The sequence below is a fragment of the Balaenoptera musculus genome, chromosome 15, assembly GCF_009873245.2.
Source record: "Balaenoptera musculus isolate JJ_BM4_2016_0621 chromosome 15, mBalMus1.pri.v3, whole genome shotgun sequence".
NCBI classification, from domain to species: Eukaryota; Metazoa; Chordata; class Mammalia; order Artiodactyla; family Balaenopteridae; genus Balaenoptera; species Balaenoptera musculus.
This window is the reverse complement of record NC_045799.1, coordinates 49,861,052-49,882,956: the sequence shown is the minus strand read 5'-3', so window position 1 is coordinate 49,882,956 and position 21,905 is coordinate 49,861,052. Positions and strand designations below refer to the sequence as shown.

Here is a 21,905-nt window from a genome sequence, read left to right as displayed (position 1 = left end):
TGGGCGCTCGCCATTTGTCAGCGGGAGGGGCGGGGCGTGGGCGGGGCTGCGCGCGCAGGCCGGGCGGGGCCGAGTCTGTACGTTGGAGCCGGAGCGGCGGGGCCCGGGCGCTCTCCATTGGTCAGCACGGCCGCCCGTCCGCGCCGTGGGCGGGACGTGGGCGGGACTGAGCGCCGGGGCCGGGCCGGGCAAGGCGCACCTCTGTGGTTCGAGTGGCGGCTCCGGGGCCGCTGGGCCACGAGGCAGGGAGACGCGAGGGCAGGAGCCAGGGCCGGGCAGCAGCATCGGGGGCCCAGACGACGCATCTCAGTTGCAGGTCGATCTCGGAGTGGGCAGGGGCGCGGGAAGTGTTCGCAGTGGAGTCCGCCGGGCACCTCTCCGCCTGTGCCCATCAGACGCGGGAGGCAGGGCAGGGGACGTCTACGTGGGAGAGGGAGAGCCCCATCCCCTGCCCTGCACCCCACCCCACTCAGGAAAAGACCCCTATCGCGCGTCCGTGGCCCGTCCGGGAAGGGTCCGTGGGAGCGGGCTGGAGGGCAAGACTGCTCCCCAGTCCTGGGTCTGGCAGGACTGCCCCACAGCCAGAGCCTAGGGCAACACTAGCTCCCCTGATATTGGCCAGATCCCTGCTACTTGACTCAGAGGTGGGAGTGCAGGCACACAGTAGGTCTGCAAGCTTGCCTGACACAGCCTCGGTGGCTTCAGACCCAGGGCCCTGGGGAGCAGGGGTGTCCACGCCAGGTGGGCAGGACCCTGATGTGGGCTGGGCACCCCATGACCCCGCTCCATGCACTTGCCCTGCATTGCAGCCACCATGGAGCCAGGCAGCGTGGAGAACCTGTGTGTCGTGTACCGGAGCCGTGACTTCCTGGTGGTGAACAAGCACTGGGATGTGCGCATCGACAGCAAGGCCTGGTGGGAGACGCTGACCCTCCAGAAGCAGCTGCAGCACCGTTTCCCAGAGCTGGCCGACCCTGACACCTGCTACGGGTTCAGGTACCGACAGCAGCCTCCGTCGGTGGGAAGCGGCCCACAGCCCAGCCACCACTGATCCTCTGCCCCACGCCAGGTTCTGTCACCAACTGGACTTCTCCACCAGCGGGGCACTCTGTGTGGCCCTGAACAAGGCAGCCGCAGGCAGTGCCTACAGGTGCTTCAAGGACCGGAAAGTCACCAAGGCTTATCTAGCTCTGGTAAGGCCCGGCTGGTCCTTGAAGCAAGAGACTCCAACTCTCAATCCACTTTGGTAGCCTCTGGCTGTCAGGTGGGTTTCCCAGCAGTGGTGGGTGACCCCATGAGCGGCGTGTGACCCCCTTCCTGGCAGGTGCGGGGGCACGTCCAGGAGAGCCGAATGACCATCAGCTATGCTATTGGCAAGAATAGCACAGAAGGCCGGACCCACACCATGTGCATTGAGGGCACACAGGGTACGGAGGGCAGGGGGTGGGGGCCAGGGGCACAGTCGTCCAGTGGGGACCCTGAGTAGGCTGGAGCAACCCGAGCAGGCGACCTGGGCTGGGGTGGACTCGGCCATGGAGCTGGCCCAGCCAACTCTCTGGGCTTTCCTTGCTCCCCTCAGGCTGTGAGAACCCAAAACCAAGCCTCACTGAGCTGATGGTCCTGGAACACGGACTGTATGCAGGTGATCCTGTCTCCAAAGTGCTGTTGCAGCCTCTCACGGGTGTGTCCAGGGCGCGTGCCCAGGTCTCCTTGCTGTCTGCTGATGGTGTCCTGCCTCGGGCATCTCCTGGCACAAGGCACCGAAGTGTCCCCATCACGCAGGAAAGGAACCTGCCCGGGGTCTCCCAGCATCGCTGGCCAGGCTGACTCCTCCCCCACACTCAGCCTCACAGCCTGCAGCCTCTTGCCCCGTACGAGGTCGCTCTGGCCTGGGTTCTCTAGTTGATCGAGCACCGCCCTGGCCTCACCAGGGGCAACCCCAGAAGTCGCTTTTGTTCTGAGTTCTGACGTCTTTGTGGCATGAAACAGGAAGGTCTGCTGCCCCCAGGGGTTGCGTGAGGCTTCAAGGACGGTGCTGAGCATGACATGAATGGGTAGGGGGTGGGCATGGGGTGGCGCCCCTGCCTGACTGGCCCCCTCTCCTCCCCAAAGGACGGACGCACCAGCTGCGCGTGCACTGCAGCGCTCTGGGCCACCCCATCGTGGGGGACCAGACCTATGGCCAGGCCTCGAGCCAGGAGGACCAGCCCTTCCGCATGATGCTGCACGCCTTCTACCTGCGCATCCCCACGTGCACCGAGTGCGTGGAGGCCTGCACGCCCGACCCCTTCGTGCCCACCCTCGATGCCTGCTGGAGCCCCCACACCCTGGTGCAGCCACTGGACGAGCTCGTCCAGGTCCTGCGGGCTGCCGCAGACCCTGACCCCACAGAAGGGGGCCCCAGGCCCTGCAGCCCCTCCACGCCCCTGCCCGCGCCGGGCCGGCCCCCACCGACCCCTGCCAAGCTCCCTGAGACAGAAGCACAGCGGGCCTCCTGCCTGAAGTGGCTGTCGGAGTGGACGCTGGAGCCGGACAACTGAGAGCATCATGCTGGGGTGGGGATGGCAGGCTGGGACTCCAAGGGTTGGGGGCTGCGGGTCACAGTCCTGGACCCATCCCTGCAATGGCCAGGCCTGGAGCGGGGCCGGCAGGGCCAGCAGGGGGAGCCAGGCAGCTGTGATTCCAGAGGATGAAGCTCTTGGGCTGTGGGACCCACGTGGGCCTCCCTCCCAACACCCCAACTCCCACAAACTGCCCCAGAGCGCCTCCCTGGTTCTAGAGCCTCAACCCCAGGAGCTTATTTGTGGACTTGATCGGGGTCACCCTGGAAGAGGCAGAGCCAGGACCTGGCCACCCTCGAGGTGGGCTCCTCCTGGGCCCCCAGCCAACACCCCAGAGCACCCTGCTCCACGCTGCTTTGCTTGGACCCTCTGTGCCCATCACCCCAGCCTGGCTGGGTTCTCCATCTGCAGACCTCAACCCTCCTTGCTAGGCCCGTCCGACCTTGTGCCTTTGCTTCTGCTATACTCTGCCTCCTCCACCCACAACCTGAGTCTCTCACATGGTGGTGGGTGTGGGCCACACTCCTCAGCCCCCACCTCACGTGCCATCCCTCCAGGCCTGCCCTGAGCGCTGCTCCAGGGGTCTTCCGGGCCCCTAGTTGCGGCTGCTGCCTCCATCACCTGCCTGGCAATTTCCAGGCAGGACCTCAGCCTGGGAGCAAGGGCAGCCCGCCAGCCCCCGCCTCCTCCATGCCCACAACACGGCCACGCCTCCCCAGCCATAGCTGAGCTCTGAGAACTGGGAATAAATGCTCAATGACTGACCTTGCAAGTGACCATGAATGTGCCTGATGTGGGGATTTCAGGGGGGCTCACACCCCCACCCCATCCCTTCACTGGACAGACCTTTGCCTAGCCCCCAACAGGAGCCAGGACGGACCTTATAATCCTAGCAGCTGACCTGCCAGCCCCCCACTCAGTGAATACCCTGCAGCCCTGGTGTGGGGGCTGGGCTCTGAGTAGGGGACAGAGCTGGGTCAGCTGCATCTCTGGAGGACCCCCAGACCCCCAGCCATAAACATCAGAGCATCCACCTGGTCCCACCAGGGTTCTCCGTAGAGCTGCTGCCCTCACAGTGCAAACCTTGGGGCCCTCCAACGCCTCAGAATGCCACGGGAGGGCTGGCGCCTAGGCCTCCAGCCAGTTTGAGGTCACACACCATGTCCCTGTGCCCAACTAGGCCAGGCCCCTCCTCTCGGCCGGCCAAGGCAGACAGGACCTATTGTGGGGCTCCTGGGCTCGTCCCACCTGTAACCACAGCAAGCTGTCAGCCCGGGTGGAGCCAGAGGCAGCCCCCCCACCCCACCCCCACCCCGCATGGGGCCTCTGCAGAGACCTAGGTCCCAGCCTCTGCTCCCCCGTCTCCTCATCTGTAACAGGATCGGAGGGGCCCACAGGGCAGCAGCCCGGACAGATAGATGGCTACTGTGATGTGCCCAGCATGACCCTTTCTCGTCAGATGGGGGCGGGGTGGGAGAGCATCGCCTTCCTGGCACTCCCAGCACCTCACCTCCTTGCTGAGGACTGCCCCACCTCTCCCCCCACCACCCTCCGCTCCACCTCCTTCCCACTACCTTCACCCTCTGCCCTCCTCTCCCCACCACCATCTAACCCCCCCACCCTAATGCCCTCCTCTGCCATCAACTCTTACCTGTTTCGCCCCCTTCTCAGCATTTCACCACTGTCTCCTCCTTAGGTCCCTGCGGAGCATCAGCCCCTCACCCCCAGCGCGGCCCGGCCCACAGACCCTGCTCAGTGAGTGTGTGTAGAGAATGAAGGAATGGCCCCCAAAGGACTCAGGGCCGTGAGCCCACCTTGTGCAGGCTTCCCGCCTCTCCCCACGCCCCCTCCTCATGGCCCCACCCCCTACGCCTCTGGGCGGTGCTCAGCTGCCGTCATGCCTGCTGTTGCCACACGGGGTCACTGCTGACCCCGGCCCCTCATAGCCCTGTCCTCTTGAGACTGCGGTGACCTTTGGAAGTTCCATTTCCCATGGACACACCCAGTTGCTTCCCAACTGCTGGCACCTGCCAGAGGGTCTGGACCTACAGGGGCTGTGGCCAAGCCAGGACCACCCTGACAGCCCTTCCTTCCAGGTGCCCCCAGGGGCCCCTCCCCACCCAGCTCAGGCAGGGCTACCCCGCAACACCACAAAGGGTGGCCAGGTCTTCCTCCCTGTGCCCCAGCGACTGGCCACATGTTGGGGCCCTCCCTGGGGCACAGGTCCTGAACTTGGGAGGGCGTTTCTCATGCCAGGACAGAGAGAATCGTTTTTCTTCGGCCGGCTGGCATCACCGCTGTCCCCCCCAACTCAGGTCCCAGGAAGCTGCTGGTGAGGCCAGGGGGCCAAGGGTCACCCCCATCCCCACCCTTCTGTAGCCAGGAGTCTCGGCTGGGCCAGGACCCAGCCTCCAGGGCCCCCACCCCTGACCCCGGCCACAGGGACGGGAGCACACAGCCACTGCCACCACGTGGCCCTGGGGCTTCAGCCCCTGCTTACTGCCAAATGGCCTGAGGAGGTCAGCCAGGTTGGGGCCTTGGGACGACCCTGACTGACGGTCTGCAGGGTAGGACCAGTTGGCTGAGGGGGGGCCTGGGGTAGAGCGGAGGGCAGGTGTGACCCGCCGCAGAGCACTGACCTGGGCATGACAGCCTGGCTCAGGGCCCATGGGCTGAGCCTGCAGAGCAAGCGACAAGACAGACAGGAAGACGCGTAGACTGGACAGACAGACAGGCGACAGGCATAAAGGAGGGAGGGAAGGCAGGATGAAAGGGCGACAGAGGCCCATGGGTAGGAGCTGCCCCGGGGATGTTCCATGTATATTTCCCCTCTCCCCACAGCCTGGCTCCTCCCCCTAAAGAGCCCTGTCAGCCCCTCTGAGAACCCCCAGGGCCACAGATCCCGACCTTGCTCCCTACAGGTACGCTGCCTCTCCTGTTGGCCCCAGGACATGAGGTCCCCCCAGTCCATCTGCCCCCCACAGCCTACTGTGGGGCAGCCCATGAGCGGTCACGCTCCAGGGGGCACAATGTCGGCAGGTCAGGAGCACACCCAAGTGCCCAACCCAGCCGCAGGGCCCAATCCTGCCCCTGCTCACTCTGTGTGGACAGGGACAAGCCGTCAGCCAGCGTGGGCCTCAGTCTCCTCGTGTGTACAGCGAGCATTGTGCTGTGCTGCTGGCGGGGGCCAGATTCCACGAGCAGTACGGGACAGAGATGGGGACGGGTGTGACTCTCTACAGCCCAGCACTTGCTCTGTTGCTGTGGTCATTTGTCCACCCGGGGCCTGGGGCTTCCCTAGAGGTCAAACCCAAATGGGGCAGCCAGCATCTGGCCTCCTGCACTCACTGGCCTATGGGGAGTGTCCTCCAGCCAGGCCTGGACCCTGGGGTGGGTGGAGACCCCACCACCAAGTGACATCCCACCCCCACAGACCCCTCAGCATCCAGAGCTCCAGCAAGCCCTCAGCCAAAACCAAGCGCTCCAGAGCTGACCAGCCAGCCTCAGGGGGTCAGTGCTAGAGCCCAGGGTGAGCCTGCCCCCCTCCAGTGGGACCCGCCCCCTGGACCCCGCCCGCCCTCCAGACCCTGGGGGTCACTGGCCTCACTGCCACACACCCTGCCAGATGGAGCTGAGCTGGCCCTCCTGGTGGCCAAGGGGCCCTTGGAAGCCCATCCTGGGCCAGCTGGATGGGGAGTCACTGGACAGTTTTCAGGGGAGAGGGGCTGTCACCACAAGCTCTGGGTGCCCTTCAGCTCTAGATGCTGCGGCTGGACTCCCATGGGGCCTATCCAGGGGCCGGGGAGCGATCCTTGGCTGGTCCCTCCAGCTGTCGGTCCCCCAGGGTCAGCACCTCTGCTTGTCTGCAGGGCTGGCTCAATGGGCACGTGTGGCCCTTGATGCAGGTGGTAGTTGTTCAGTGGCTGAACCCATGTCATGGGGGCTCAAGGCCCCAGAGCCCTCTTGGCCCTGCCAAGCAAGGGCAGATGTGGTGAAAACTGGGGCCAAGGGCCAGCCTGGGGCACCCAGCCCGCCCCACCTCATCTGGGGAAGAAGCGTCTGTGGGCACCTTCATTCCCAACCCTCCCGCAGCCACACCTCCTGCTCTGCCTTGGAGACCTGCCCTGTGGAGCCATCCCCGTCCTGGGCCCCAGGGTGCTGGGCACCAGGGCCACATGTGTGGCAGGCACAGCTCTCCCATTGAGGCTGCCTGCACACCCTTCCCGCCCCACAGTGCACACATGTGTGGACATGCATGGCCGGCTCTGCTCCAGTATCCACAGTACAGAAACACGCCACACGTCACTCAACCCAGGCCCCACAGTGGGGCCACATGTGCCTAAGATCCCTGCAGGGGACACATGAACCACATGCACGTGTGCACATAGATGTGTGTGCTCCCGGGTGCACACGGACGTGCATGTGTGCTCACACACGGATGCCAGCACACATGGCAAGTGCAGGTGTGCACGTGTACAAACGCAGGTGCGACCCTCAGGGCAAGGTCATGGCTGAGCCAGGCCCCCCAGGGGAGGGGTGTGTGCTGGGCAGCCGCCAACTGTGAGCTAAGCCTCCCGCTCCTGTGAGGCTGGGGAGCAGGTGCCCCCTGCTCTTGGGGCCCCCAGGGGCTGACAAGGCAGCATCACCTGGTATAGCCCCAGCCCCTCCCCTACGGGTCTGCCTGGCAGGCGTCACTGCAGGAGTGGGTGGCCGGCAGGGCAGGGTGCTGAGCGAGGCATGGAGGTGAGCGGAGACCGTGGTGCCCCCACCCTGCACCACCCCTGCGCCCCGAAGCTTAGTTGCAGGGACTGACACAGAGCAGGGTGGGACCACTGGTGTCTGGAGCTCCTGGCGCCATGTCTACAATATCCCCGCTTCCGATATCTGCCGCCTGGACGTGGAGCAGCCTCCTTCTAGGACAGACAGAGTTCTTGGTGCTCAGGTGAGGGGCGGGGGTGGGACGTGAGCCACGACCAACTGGACGCACAGGGCCCCAGCTGTGAGTCTGGCCTCTGTGCGGCCCTGGGCAGGTAGCTCAGCCCCTCTGAGCCTCCGTCTTGGCCCCCACTTGGGGCGGTTACTTCCCCATCTTCCTCCTGGGCCATGCAGAGTCCGGAGGCCCACAGGTGCCCCAAGCCAGCAGCCCATGCAAGGCCGTGGTCCAGGAGCCAGCAGTGTGGACCAGGCTCCCTGGCGCAACCCCCTCCCCAGGCCTCAGTTTCGGTCTCCACCATGGCCGGGGCTGCCAGCAGGCTGCAGCATGGGTTGTGCCCGGGGCCAGGTCTCACTGGGCATCCGAGGCCCTGAGAAGGGAAGGGGGCTGCCTGGGCCGCCTGGTGTGGGGGTGAAGCTGGGGCTGCACCAGGGCAGGTTGGGGGCCAGCAGGCCTCTCACCCCAGCTGCTGCAGGGACTCACTGGGATCGCCTCCCACCCCCATCCCCGAGCTGTTGAGAGAGCTGTCCACTGGAGACACGGCAGCCCAGCTGTGGATCCCCTGAGCCCTGACCTGCGATAAGAAAGCCGGGATTTGGCCTGGCTCCCCCTCTGCCGCTCCCTTTTGTTCCAGAGACACATTGCTTGTGGGTTGTGCCCTCCTGAAAGACGAAGAGACACGGCTGCAGCCCAAGGTTTGGGGTCACCTGCCCTGCATGGCACCTGTCCTGTGTGACCCTGGGTGGTGACCTCCCCTCTGTACCCTGCCCCGGCCTCACCACCTCCTGTCTCCTCTCCAGCTTGACCCGGACCCGCTGCCTCTGACCCTGGTGCCTTCCTGCCAGGATGACCAGTGGGCACTGCACAGCCATGGGCCCCAGAGCAGGTGAGATGACTCTCCCTCCCCCTCTTGGGGGGCAGCTCCCATGGCCAGCTCCTCGGGGTGGCAGGATCACCCTCTTTCCTCCTGAGCCTCTACTGGGGGTCTGGGAAGGGAAGGGGGTGGCACAGATGGGGCACTGTGGATGGGGGTCCTGTTGGGGACAAGGCAGGGACAAGGGGGGCCATGGCTAGAAGGGACTGAGCAACCGAGGAGCAGGAGAAGGTGGTAGCTGACCCCTGTCCCTCTGCTCAGGGGTTTCAGGGCTCAGACTGTGAAGACAGAGCCACAGGGGGTGGAGGGAGAAGGTGCACACATGTGGACACTGGTAGGCATGCATACAGGCCATCACATAGGTGTGCACATGCTTCCACACAGTCACGTGCCACCAGCTACACATGCGAACACGTCGTCACATGAGTGTATACACTGCCACACCAGCAGGCACACAGGTCTACTGTGTAGTCATGCATGCCATCCCACACGTGTACACCCCACCACACTTAGGTATACACCACCACCCCTGTACATATCATTAGGGGCACAGGCATACAGCATCAGACAGTTGTGTATACAGGTAGACACACTGCCACACATGTTCACCTGATCACACAGCACGCTCAGACCCAGGCTGGCACACAGGTGACCAGCACCCTGGAGCTCCCAAGGACTCTGTATTGGGGCTGTCACAGGCCCACCCGGGACACAGGGAGCCCTGGGGAGACCCACACTGGACGCTCCCACACAGATGCTTATGGCCTGTTCTGTTCCAGGTGCCCTGGTGAGCCTGGGCCTCGCCTTCCTGGTGTCACTCACTGCCCACTGCTCTCATCCCCAGGCCGAGGGTGCCACCCAGGGAGGGCTGGATGTCAGCAGGGCCAACCTGTGGGCCAGGTGAGTGCATGTTCGGAGTCACAATCAAGTTTCCGCAGCAGATTCCTTGGCAGGCCTGGGTGGGGGTGAGGAGGGACCATTTCCAGGGTCTGCATTTGACGGCCCAGGCATGGCCGGGGCAGGACTCTGATTCCCGGCTCCGATATGGGGGGCCTGGCCCTGCCTGCCCAGGTCACTCACTGGAGATGGCTCAGGGCAGCTGGTGTCCTTCATCAGAGTCACACCCACATGGCTGGGACAGGACCCCAGGCCATCGCGGCTGGCTGGGGCCCAGGTCCCCCCTCCTCGGCCTGGCAGACAATCACTTTTTTTTTTTTCTGGGGGATGCCGCGTCATGCGGCATGTGGGATCTTAGTTCCCCGACCAGGGATCAAACCCACACCCCTTGCATTGGAAGCACGGAGTCTTAACCACTGGACTTCCAGGGAACTCCGAACAATCACTTCTTGTCCTGAGGCCTCTCAGCTTTCTTCTTTCCGCCCCAAGCTTTGCTGCCCTCTCAGGTCCCAAACTGAGACTCTGTCCTGGTGGGGGTTGGAGGCCACTGATCTGCCATCAATCAACTGATCAATCAGTTGACTGATCAGGCAGGGCTGGAGGCCAAGATGGACCAGCTGGGCCCAGGCTAAGGTCTCATGAGGCCTGACCCTCTCCTGTGCACGGATCTTACTAGATTCACATCACAAGGAAGGCCTGGCTGCAGTCACCCAACAGGTGCCCTTCAAAACCTCAGCCATCGCTGGGACCTCAGAGCTCCAAGCTCTGGAACTGGGCCTCAACCAGATCCTGAGTCTGGACAGGGGCCACTTTTAAGCCTGGCTCATAGCACAGAGCCCAGCACCAACAGGGCGCCCTCGGGGGAAATGTGTGGTGTGCATATGCTGGCAGCCAGAGCCTTGCTGTCCACACCTCCTGTGTCTCTCACCCCCACCCTGTGTTGAGGAGTCTGACCTCCACCCCAAATGCTGCAGTCTGGGGCCCCTACTCCCTCTGTCCCTCACTGTCTGTCTCCTTTCTGCCCAGTGCCAACACCTCCCTCCTGCAAGGCTTCTGGTGCCAGCTGGCCAGTCAGCTGTCCCGGGACCAGCTTGCCGCTCTGATCAGGAGGATGGAGACACAGCATGTCCTCCTCGGAGCCTGGCAGGTCAGCGGCGGCCCCTGCTGAGACTGCCTGGGTGTCGAGGGTAAGGGCAGACTCCCTGGAGAAGGGCCCCGGGGACGGGCAGGAAGGGAGGCATCCCTGGCAGAGGACCCAGGCAGCAAGGGCCAGGAATGTGGTGCCAGGACACGGAGTAGCTCTCCTGAGCACAAGGGCCCTGTGCTGGAGAGCTGTACTGATTGTCTCTAAGCCAACACAAGATGCGCCTCTCCGGTCACCCGACGGACAGTAAGTCAGCCTCTGAGGTGGGCTTCTCCCTCCCCTGGGTGATGTTCCAGTGTGGCCCACTTTGGACTGTTTCCAGGACTTCTCACCAATCACCCACAGACCCCTGCCTCTTGTTCTTGGTTTGGTGAGGGCTTGCCTACCTGGCCTCCATCTGGCACCTGTGGCCGATCCTCCAGGCTCCCTGAGGACGAGGGGTCTTCCAGCCTGCTGGCCTCTCCTCCACCTGGGCTGTGAGAGGGGCCAGCTGAGCCCACCTGGACCCACAGCTGACCCAAGCGTCACCAGTCCCTGAGTTTAATAAAAGGAAGGAAAGAAGGAAAGCTATTATTTTGTCTTATTATAAAATTAATATAAAATTAGTAATAAATCTGAAACAACCCCAAAGTAGGCCAAGTAAGTGGGGCAAAACGTCCAGGCAGGGGTGCATTGGATAAGCAGACCCTCAGTGAGCCAATGTGGTGCAGTGGGGGCTGGGGTGGGCAAGGGCCTGATGCCGGAGGGGAGGGGGCTCTCAGGCTGGGTTTGACCCGTTCTGAGGCCGGTTCTCATGTGGAGGTTGAGGCAGGAAGAGGAAAACATGAAGTCCAGGGACAGAGAGCCAGCAGGCAGAAGGAGGGGACGGGTGGACGTGGGGACGGGGGATGAGAGGTAGGTGGGGGACACTAAGACGGGCAGAGGGAAAGGGGCTGGGCGAGCCCCCGGCCGGGCAAGGAAGTGACACGCTGCCTGCCCTCCCCAGCTCAGCTGTCTGGCCAACCTGGCCGCACAGCAAGGCCTGCAGGGCGACTTTGAGCTCCACCCCACCAACCTGCTGCTCTTCTACGAGTGAGTGCCCCTCCCCGCCCAGCGCCCAGCCGCGTGGCCTGAGCGTGCTCCCCAGGGACACCTCAGTCACTCAGAGGCCCCCCAGTTGGCCCCCCTCCTGACAGCCCCCCAACCTTCCCACAGCCTGACACAGGTGAGGGAAGCCGACTGCCAGGCCTTTGTCCGCCGTGCCGCCCAGGGCAACACAGGGCTGCTGGCCAACCTGCCCGACCAGAGGGCCACCCTGCGGCACAGGGCCCTGGCCTGCCTGGTAGGCACCGTGGGCCGGCCGGGCCAGGACAGGACGGGTGACGGGCAGTGGGACCAGGCTCATGCTGACCTGCTGTCCTGCAGGGAGGGCCCCGCCTGAGCCTCAGCACCTCCGACCTGCTGCTCCTTGGGGTCCTGGTGTGTGACATGGATGCGTCCAGCATCACGGCTGCAGATCCCCATGTGCTGCAGAACCTGCAGCGCTGTCCCCAGCTGATGGCCACCCAGCAGGCCGCCCTCAACAGGCTGCTGGCCAGCGGCAGGACCAGGCTCGGGTGAGTGGGGGCCCATGCCTTCTGCCCAGGCCTCCCCTCCTCCAGCTGATAGAGGAGGCAGCCTGGGGATCGATGTCCACAGCCCTACTGACGTCTAACCTCTGACCCAGCTCCCACCCCACTCTGACGCTGCAGCCTATGGGGTATGGGTTTGGGGTGCCCAGAGGCCTGGGGTGGGAGAGTCTCTGCTGGGCAGGCCCTGGGAACGGCACTCAGGGAGGGCAGGTGGTCTGAGGGGTCTGGGTGCTGCTCAGGGCCCGACACAGAGCCCCCTTCGCACACCAGGCCCCCTGGCTCCTGGAACCTGGAGGGGCTGCAGGCTCTGGGACCCCTAGCCACCTACATCAGCCCCAGCCTGTGGATGCAGGTGCAGGAGGTAGGGCAGCACCCCGGGGCAGGTGGGGATCCAGCCAACCTTCCACCAGCCTGCCCAGGCCTGATGGTCGGCCAGCAGCCACTCTGATGCCCAAGTGCTGTCCCCAGTCGCTCCCCATCACAGAGTTTCTGTCTGTGGGGAGGAAGGAGGGAACAGGTAGCCCTGGTGGCCCTCCCCAGGGTGTGGACTCTCCAGGCCCGCCCACCAGGCCATGGGCCTGGACTTCTTTGGCAGCATAGTGGCCACGTGCTGGGCAGGGCAGCTCAGCCAGCGTGATACCAAGCGCTTCGGCACTGGCTTCCTCGAGGTCAAGGCCAAGTTGGTACCCTCACGGCCCAAGCGGGACACAGGTCAGTGTGGCCATCATGGCCTGGGGATTTCGCATCTCCCCCTGCTCGGGCTCCTCATCCCGGAGTGGGGTCAACAGAGGCATGGCATCCTCTGCCTGGACCTCCTGAGCTTGGCCCAGGGTCTCTGTCCAGGTTGGGGGGAGTGGTCAGAGTCTGGTGGGGCTGGACTGGGAGTTGAGACCAAGGTCAGGGTTGAGTCAGTCTGGTCCAGGCCAAGTTTTTAGCTAGGAGTCAAGCTTGGGAAGGGTCAAGGTTAGGAGTGAGGTGGGGCCCAAAGTCAGCAGCAGTGCTGACCAGCTGGGTCCTCAACACCCACACTCCACCTTGCCACAGAGAGACCCTTCATCCGTGGCGACATCACTGCGGCCATGCTGCACGACGACCTCTTCCTGGTGCGCTACGACTGCGTGCAGCTCGAGTCCTGCTTGGGCAGCCTTGTGCTCAGGGCCAACCTGGACCCCCTGCTGCAGCACCCACTGCCCGCCCAGTGCCAGCAAGTCGTCAAGGCCAAGCTGGCTCAGGTGCGCCAGCGACTGGCAGTGGGAGGTGGGTGGCGGGCCGGCCGTGTGGCCTGACCACCACCTGCCTTCCACTGCAGGTCTACCCAGGCGGCGTCCCCGAGGAGCAGCTGCAGCTCATCCCCTCGCTGGCCTACCTCTACTCCCGCGCAGAGATTGGCCAGTGGCACATCACGTCCAAGGACACGGTCGTGGCCCTGCTGGCCCCAGACGGGGCCCTGGAGAACAACACAGAGGTGAGGGCGGGGGTGGGGGTGGGCGGGGGACCCCACTGACCCTGGCCTTGCAGACCCCAACCCTGCCCGCAGGCCATCCTGCAGAAGTTCCTGGACCACAACGGCACCATCACCAGTGCCCTGCTTCTGGCCATCGGGGGTTCCCACCTCTGTTGGATGAGCCCCCGCCAGATCCAGGCCATCCGGCCCTTGGAGTTTTGGTGAGCCCACCCAGCAACCCACCCCCCACGCCTCGGAGCCACCTCCACTCCTTGGCCGAGGAAGGATCCGGTGGGGGCCCAGGCCAGGCCATTGTAGGTGATTAGCTTCTTTTCTATGGCCTCCGTAACAAAGGATTACAAACAGAGTGGCTAAAAACAACAGAAATGTGTCCTCTCACAGTCTGGAAGCCAGAAGTCTGAAATTAAGGTGTCAGCAGGGCTGGGCTCCCTCTGAAACCTGTAGGGGAGGCTCCTTCCTGCCTCTTCTAGCTTCGGGGCTGCATCACCCCCATCTCTGCCTCTGTCACAGCTGGCTTCCCACTGTGTCTGTGTCCAAGTTTCCTTCTTCTTATGACACCAGTCGTTAGATTTAAGGCCCACATGACCACATCTTAATTTGATTACAGCTACAATTAGGAAAGACCCTATTTCCAGATAAGCTCACATTCTGAGGTTCTGAGTGGACGTGAACTTGGAGGAGACACTACTGAACCTAGCACGGAGAGCAAGAGGAAAGCTGTGGTTCAGAAAGAGGGAGCCAGGCCCAGCGTCCAGAGGAGGAGGGGCCTCTGGCCTGCCCATCAGCCTCACCCACCACCCAGTCTGGCCAGAGCCCTGGACATCACCTCCTGCCCTCAGAGCCGCAAGAACGTGCTCTGCGACAAGGCCCGAGAAGCCTTCGGCAGCGCCAGAACCGCACACGCCTACTACAGCTTCACGCACCCCCACCTCGGTGAGACCTCGCCCTGCGTAGGGCACGCCTCCCGGAAGCCCCGCCCCGGAAGCCCCACTCCTCACCGCTGCCCCGCCCCTAGGCGGTACCCCCGTGGAGGAGCTACGGCACCTGGCCCAGGCTACCGTCTCCGTGGACATTGACACTTTCACCAATCTGAACCCCCGAGTGCTGCAGGTGGGCCCGGGGGCTACCCGTCATGGGGTGGGGCAGGGCTGGCCTAGCCGAGGATGCCTAGGTTACGGTCTGCAGGCCCCAACACCCACCCCAAAGTCGGAGGTGTGCAGGCAGTGTGGGCCCCAGGTCACTTATCCAGGTGTGTTCTGCCGGGTCTCACCCCTGCGCTCCGGCCAAGCATTGACCCCGCCCACGACCCCTCGCTCCCCTCGCAGAGCCTGAGCGTGGGCAACGTGACGACGCTGCTGGGCCAGAACGTGGGGGACCTGCAGAAGGCTCACAGCCACCCCACCATCAGCTCCTGGCTCTGCAGCCTCAATCAGTCAGCCCTGGGCGAGCTGGGCCTGGACACGGACCCAACCGGCCCCACCGGCCTCACCCACTCGACCACTGGGACCCCCAACACCACACCCTGGACGCCCCATCTAGTCCCCACCTCAGACTGGCCTTGGAGCACTGACCCCAGCTCAGGTATGCCTGCACCCACCCTCCCCACTCCAGCTGGCCATCCCCCCTCTGCCCTGTGTGCCCCCCCTCCCCTGACTGCTACTAGCTTCTTGTCGTGCACCCAATCTCATTCAGCATTGGCCTACTCTTTCCATCGGCCTCCTTGGGTGACATCTGGGTGACACCGGCTTCACCCTGCATTGCCTGCTGAGTTAGTGAAGGACACCTCCTCCAAAATCTGCTGAGCAGCAGAAAGTGGAGAGTGGGGAAGCTTTGAGGTTCCCGTCGGGGCCCAGAAGAGCAGCTGTACATGGGGGTCCTCACTGCTCTTCCCCACCCACAGGGATGGTGTGAGCCCTGAGCCCGGCGCAGGGGCCGCCCAGGCCTGGGGGATGCAGGACAGCCTGGGGGCTCCCAGCTGGACTGAAGGGTGCTCCTTCCATGTTCCACCTACAGGCAGCCCACCAGCCCACCTGGGGTATCTGCCACTTGCTGTGGCCCTGCTGTCGGGCCTCCTGTGGCTGCTGTATTGGAGCACCCCGGGGCCCAGCTGGAACCACTCACAGGGCATCTGCCCCATGGCCTCCAAAGACAGTGCTGCCCCAGCACCACTGGCAGGAAAACCGGGGCTGGTAGGTGGAGCTGGATGCCTGCCTAGACCGAGATGCATGCCCCATGCTCAGGGGACCTGGCCACGTCCCACATCCTAGGGGCCTGCAGGGCCAGTCCCTGCCCACACCCAGCTCCCAGGACCTGGAGCCAGACTGAGGACCTGGGCCCAGGGTCACTGCCCCAGCCAGTGAGGGAGATGCTGCTCCTGCCGTCTGTCTTCTTCCAGATGAAGAACTGGGGCTGGGGAGGGGTTTCCGCGGACTGACTTCGCCGATTGATTTGAATAAAGGACGAGGTGATCTTCCTGCCTGTGTCCCTTTGCTCTGGGCCCAAGGGGGGACAGAGACCCTCTTAGCTAGGATCAGGACTCCAGCCTGCCATTTCCTGGGGCAGCAGTGTCACCAGAAGCCACCCTGAGTGTTGGCCTGGCCTGGGGGGAGACCCAACAATGGAAACAGCATCAGGAAGGCCCTGAGGGCCCCCCTGCCTGGAGTCCCTCCCCTTTCCAAGTGCAAAGAGGAGGGGTTGAAACCCAGGGAACCCTGTCAACTGGGCCACAGCCATCAGGGCCCTCCCACCCAGTTCTCAAAACACCACAGGGCACCTCTTCAAGGGGGGATGGGGCTTCTTTTATTGAGCTCTGGTGCCCTCGGGGTCGGACAGAGACAACCCAGGCCTACTCCCAGCCAGGTGGTGTTTCCATGGCAGGGTCCAGTTCCCAGAGCACAGCAGTGGGCTCAGTTCAGGATCAAGGCCAGGAGCAGACTTGGGGTCACAGTGAGCACAGGTCCAGGTCCTAGTCTGAGGAGGTGAGGGCCTCCCGAGGAGGCCTCTGTGCAGAGAAGAGGTGACTCAGACCCTGCCCCTCACTCTGCCCGACACCACCCGGCTGGCCACCCCAGACCACCTCGGACGTTGAAGTCCAGGACCAGGTAGCCGTTGGGGGTGCCGCCGTGGAGCCCCAGCCCCAGACTGTCCAGGTCCTCCTGCGACTGCCGGGAGATCCAGTCCCGCAGCGGGCTGTTCCCCTCCTCAGCCTTCAGGCCCACCCGGTTTGCACCCAGAAGTTTCTGCACCTCAGCAATGGTCAGCGGCTGCCAAAGCCCCCAGACAGGGCTCAGGGTCTGCCTGCCTTTCCCCAGAAGGCTGCTGTCCTCTACTGTGTCCAGACCATCCCATGCTGCCCCACCCACAGACCCTGCCTTGGCCCTTCCAGACTTTGGAGGGGGCTTTGGCTGCCTCTCCTGAGACCCCGCCCCACCAGAGGCCCTGCCCTTCTCCGTGGCCCTACCAGCACAGCCTCTCTCCGCAGCTTCTTGAATGTGGCCACATCCATGTTTATGTTCTGCTGACTGAGAGCCCGCAGGTCCTCCGTGGGGGCCCCACCTGCCCACGGGGAGAGGGGCCCCCAAGTGTGAGACCTTGCAGCAACCCCCAGTCTCACCCTCTGACAACAGGCTACCAGAAGCCACTTCCTTTACCAAGAGTCCCTTTTCCTAAGAAATTCCTGGGCCCCTGGTTTGCCTGGTGACCACCTGACCCTCTGGGTTGGAAGATAGGCTGGGGGTGCCCAGAACTCACAGGGTCTCAGCCTACACACACTTGGAGGGATGGAGGGCACATTGACCACCGGTCACACCACCAGCGGGCTGCCCAATGAGAGGGGGAGCCTCAGGGATCACGCCCCCCATGTCCTCTCGGGCTCACCCAGGTAGGGCTTGATCCTCGTGAAGTATTCAGACCCGCTCATGTTCTGGAAGGTGATGCGGGCCTTGGGGTAGAGGACAGCCATCTGCCGTGGGCTGCATGTGTCCAGGTCCTGGGGCCTGGTCGCCCTGAGGAGGCAGCACAGGGCTGGGCAGTGAGCTCGGAGCACAGCACACCCACCACACCTGACAGACCCCAGGACTCACCAAACAACGTTGAGCTGCATGAAGCCCAGCTGCTCAGGGCTGAGGAGGCACAGGTAGGTAGCGGGGAAGGTGGCCAGGGTGTCCAGTGTGGCCTTGTCCAGCTGGCCCCCTCCCCCTACATAGCGGGCAATGAGGGCGGCCACCTGTGGTAGGAGGCCACTCAGTGGCTTGGAGCAGGGAGAGACATATCCCCTGGGGCCTACACAACCTCACACCCTGTGCAACCCCCAGGCCTGTACCACCTCACACTCTGTGCCCCACAGGCCTGCACAACCTCACACCCTGTGCCTGCCCCTCCCCACCTCCGCAGCCAGTCACCTGAGCATCCATCCCATGCCCTTTGCTGACTTTGAGCAGAGATTTCACGGTCTCCAGGGAAGTCACATTCCACTTGTGGATGTCCTCGGGGTTCACCCAAAGGAAGTACCTCAGGTGCTGGATCAGGGACTCAGGGTACCCCTGTGGGTAGACTTTCCGGGGGAAGGGACTATGAGGGCCGCCGCCACTCCCCGGGCAGCTGGGAAGACTGCGCTACAGCAGACAGGCGGGAGTCCTGAACTACCTCATCCAATTTGCGCTTGAAAATGTGCAGCTGCTGGTAGGTGAAGGGCACCAGGTTCACCTGGTCCATCTGAGCGGCCAGCAGGGCTCCATCCACACAAGCCTCCAGCTCCCACTCCTCGTAGAAGACAAGGTTTTCGTCCACCACTTGGGCCTTCCGCCCCAGGGGGCAGGCCTTCTCTGCAGGGGCAAGCAGTGGGTTGGGGGCTGGACATCTCCTGTCAACCTCCTCTTCCTTCCGCACCTGCGCTGGAACCCTGGGCACCACATGACTCTCCAGGCCTGTTTACCCATCAGCAAAATGGAGCAATTTTGTTCACTCTCCTGCATTGTCATGATTGAATGAGCTAAGTGGCTAGGAAGGGCTGCAGGTGTGGACAGGTGAGACCTCACAGTCTCACAACACAGCCGGGCACCGTGCTCACTCTCTGTGCCCCGCTGGGTCCTCGGAAGGATGACGGTCACCTCAGGCTGCTGCCAGGACAGGTCCCGTTGCAGCCATGGGGTCATGACCCCCTGAGAACAGAGCAGGGCTGGGACTGAGCCGCAAATGTCCTGGCTTCCAAGGACCCCCACCCAGGGCCAGAAAACCCTCCCCTGATTCCCCAGAGGGGCCTTACCAGTTCCGTGTCTGCAGCCTGGGCCCTGGAAGGTAGCACCCACCCTGCAGGGGAAGGGACACCAGGCTCGAGGGGATGGCAGGGGCTCCACCCAGGGGAGGAAGGAGGCAAAGCCGGCCCCTCCCAGCCCCCCGCACACTCCATGGGTGTGGAAGCAGAGGGTTAGGCCCCTCACCTTATGACGTCACGGCCCACAACACCAAACCAGGGAGCACAGGCCTCCCACATCCTCCTCCTGGGGCCCCTCTGCTCAGGGCAGGCAGAAACCTGTCCCATGGGCACACTCAGTTTGGCCTGTGCCCCCATCACCACCCTGCCTCTGCCTCCAACCCCATAGGGCACTGTGGTGCAGCGGGGGTGCCAGACACAGTCACCTCTGGGGACAGAGAGAAGGCTAACAGCCTGCCTGGGACTCAAGGCACCTGCGGAGATTCAGGACACTTCTCTGGAATCAGGGGCACCTGCCCAGGACTCGGGACACCTGCCCGGGAAGGGGCTGGGGGGCACTGCCCACAGCCGGAGAGGACGTGTAGAGCAGGTAGAGCCTTTCCTAAGGCCCCGACCCCCTGAGGACCCTCGGCTGCCCTCTGTGCTCTCTGCACACCAGCGTTTTGCGGCAACCCGCCCTCATGACTCACCGAAGCTGAGAAGGAGCAAGAGGCTGCCATGGGTGGGAGACCCACAGGACCCCAGGCGGGGTTGAGCAGTCTGCAAGGCCATAGTCTGTGGAGGACAGCCACTCTGATGTCCCCCCTGCTTCCCCGCCCCCACCATGTCCCCCTACCCATGACACTGCCCCGGGCCAGTGCGGGGCCTTGGGGGGCTGCAGGGGCCTCAGGCCCCGGAGGGCTCCCGGGTCGAACCTTCACAGGCCTCCACAGCAGTGTCTGTGCTGCCACTGGCCCTTCTCTCAGAACCAACCAGCACGCCTGCCCCACCCCCTCCGGGAAACTGGCCCCTTCAGCCAGGGGTGTCAGGTCTGAGTCAGCCTGGCCGCCAGCTGTGAGGGCCCCAGCGGGCACCCAGCAGCTGGCGCCTGTCCTCTCTCCCTGCAGGGCAGGGCTGGGCAGGACAGGGCAGGAGAGTTTCGTGCGAGGAGGCAGGGCCGCCTCTGGCTCTGGCTGGCCTCGGTTTCCCCCACTCAAAACAGGGGAGCTGAGCAGTTCGGGGCTGGGGGTCAGGCTGAGCGACCCCTCATCCTGCAGCGTGGCCATCCTCCCTTCCCACCCACAGCCGCAGGTGCTGGGCTTTGTGCAAACCCAGGGCGCTGCCAGGTGGACAAGGCCGGCAGGGCCCACTGCTTTCCCTTCTGAGGTCGCTCCCAAAGCAGAGGCCTGGGCAGTACCAGAGGGAGTTCCCTGGCAGCCTAGCGGTTAGGACTGCGGGCTCTCACTACCGTGACCCGGATTCAATCTCTGGTCAGGGAACTGAGATCCCATGTGCCGTGTGGCATGGCCAAAAAAAAACAACAACAAAGGGTGACACCCCTTCCCACCTGCCAGCCCTTAGGGTGGGGCAGTGGGTGGGCATTCTGGGGAGACCCCCGTGTGCTCTCTGAAGTGGGGTTTGGGGCCTGTGGACCAGTGTGGGTGGTAGGTGGGTGGGGAGCCACTCCCCACAGAATATTGTCCCGGACTAGGTAGGGGCCTGCAGGAGACCAAACTGCCTTCCACACCTGCCCCTCCCAGGGAGCCGGAGGCCACCTAGGGCTGGTGGAATGGAACCATCCCCTCCCCCAAACCTCCACCCAGGCCTGTGTTGGCCCCACCCCTGGCTCAGAAATTGGCAGCGGTGGGGGCGGGGGCACGCTTATGCTTCAGCAACCCCTTTCAGCAGGGCAAAGAGCCCAGCCTGCGGGGAGTGTCCTGGGGAGCTCCCCTCCCCCCAGAACAGAAAAGAGGCGGTTGAGTGGGGCCCCTGCCCCTGGGGTGGGTAAGGCCAGGCAGGAGCTGTGCCTCCCCCTGCTGTCTCCCCTCAGCCCCCACCCCAGCCCCGTGTAACCAGGGGGGACCCCTTGCACCCCAGGTAGGGGCTCCCTCAGAACCCCTGCAGCCCACCGTGGGCCCTAGAATCTGCAACCTTCACACCTCCTACCCCCAGATAGGCCAGGTTGGGGCCACAGAGGCACCTCAGCTGTCTTAGGGCTGCAGCTTCCAGAGTGGCCCAAGTGTGACCTGCCAGAGTCACGTCTGTTTCAGGCAGTCCAGGGCACGCATATTTGTGTGACAAGGAAACAGTCCCCTCACCACGCTCTGTCTCCCTATACAAGGCTGCTCAGATGCTTCCCTTTCTGGTACCTGGGATGGTCCCATCTTCGACCCTGAGTCCTTCAAGACCAATGTCCACCTGGTCATCTGTCACTCATTAACCACCTGCACACTCCCTGAGTGCCTACCGCATGCTGGCTCCTGCAGAGATGCTGGCACATGCTGGAGCAGGTGATTCGGGCCCTGCCCAGGACCTGGGGGTGGGCCTGCCTGCTAGCATGTGGGGTCTGGGGTCTGAGTGGACCACAAGCTCATCAGAGTGGTGTGTGAGGTAGAGGCAGCTGTGTCAGTGACAGAGGAATGGCCAGCTCCAACCCTGAGCCTAAGAACCATGAGCTCACAGCCTCCAGCAGGTGTGCAGCTGCAGGACACTGGCTGAAGCTCTCTCCTGCCCCACCTGTCTCACCCACCCCAGCCCAACCTCGGTTCCCAAGGTCTGGCCCTCAAGTGGTGGCAAATGAAGTCAGACCACATTCCCTGCCAGCCTCAGGCCTGTCTGGTGAGAGCGGGAAGGGGCACAGATCACAGGTCTAGGGTCTTTGATGCAGGGTCATTTAGTCTTCCCCAAGCACAGAGATGCTGTGTGGCTAGCCTGGGGTCACAGCATGTCAGGAGCAGCTGGGGCAAGGGTACAGCTGACCGAGGGCACAGCCCTCTGAGGCCAGGGGAGGTTGTCCTCGCTGCTCCCCAAGTGCAGTGAGGACTAGGGTGGAGGCATCCATGGTGGGCAGGGGTGGGGGCTGCCCTATCTCCCCCAGCCTGCTTGTTTGGGTCCCAGTACCAGCCTCAGCCTAATCCCTGCTCCCACCCAGAGCCTGCTTGGCTGGAGGTACTGAAGGAGGTGTCCCCTCCCTCACCTCCCCAAGCATGCCCTCCATCATGGCCCCACCC

The 21,905-nt window shown here is 63.8% G+C and overlaps 3 protein-coding genes across 5 annotated transcripts; 2 read left to right on the top strand and 1 right to left on the bottom strand.

Moving 5' to 3' along the window:
• The first annotated feature begins 94 nt into the window (after positions 1-94).
• On the top strand, positions 95-3,465 carry RPUSD1 (RNA pseudouridine synthase domain containing 1). 3 transcript variants are annotated; one of them, XM_036824587.1, is made up of 6 exons: positions 95-316; positions 810-996; positions 1,070-1,193; positions 1,325-1,427; positions 1,580-1,642; positions 2,113-3,465. In XM_036824587.1, the coding sequence occupies exons 2-6, from the start codon at positions 815-817 to the stop codon at positions 2,538-2,540; spliced, it is 900 nt and encodes a 299-aa protein (XP_036680482.1). In that variant the 5' UTR covers positions 95-316; positions 810-814; the 3' UTR covers positions 2,541-3,465. The 3 variants fall into 3 exon arrangements, with proteins under 3 accessions (XP_036680482.1, XP_036680483.1, XP_036680481.1); XM_036824586.1 differs by having other exon boundaries at positions 99-316; positions 1,580-1,681; XM_036824588.1 differs by lacking the exon at positions 1,580-1,642.
• LOC118880721 (mesothelin-like protein) lies at positions 2,435-15,939 on the top strand. The gene is made up of 16 exons (XM_036824568.1): positions 2,435-2,555; positions 8,295-8,380; positions 9,148-9,268; positions 10,292-10,412; positions 11,395-11,480; positions 11,604-11,730; positions 11,814-12,004; positions 12,290-12,380; positions 12,589-12,734; positions 13,068-13,251; positions 13,329-13,484; positions 13,557-13,684; positions 14,287-14,417; positions 14,500-14,594; positions 14,810-15,065; positions 15,498-15,939. Exons 2-16 carry the CDS (start codon positions 8,341-8,343, stop codon positions 15,749-15,751), a joined length of 2,127 nt encoding a protein of 708 aa, XP_036680463.1. The 5' UTR covers positions 2,435-2,555; positions 8,295-8,340; the 3' UTR covers positions 15,752-15,939.
• A 451-nt stretch (positions 15,940-16,390) lies between these two features.
• On the bottom strand, positions 16,391-19,467 carry MSLN (mesothelin). The gene is made up of 10 exons (XM_036824576.1): positions 19,386-19,467; positions 18,748-18,791; positions 18,553-18,643; positions 18,113-18,307; positions 17,885-18,036; positions 17,567-17,709; positions 17,361-17,488; positions 16,945-17,039; positions 16,561-16,747; positions 16,391-16,485 (listed from the first exon to the last, which is right to left on the bottom strand). The coding sequence occupies exons 1-10, from the start codon at positions 19,465-19,467 to the stop codon at positions 16,391-16,393; spliced, it is 1,212 nt and encodes a 403-aa protein (XP_036680471.1).
• Positions 19,468-21,905: the final 2,438 nt, after the last annotated feature.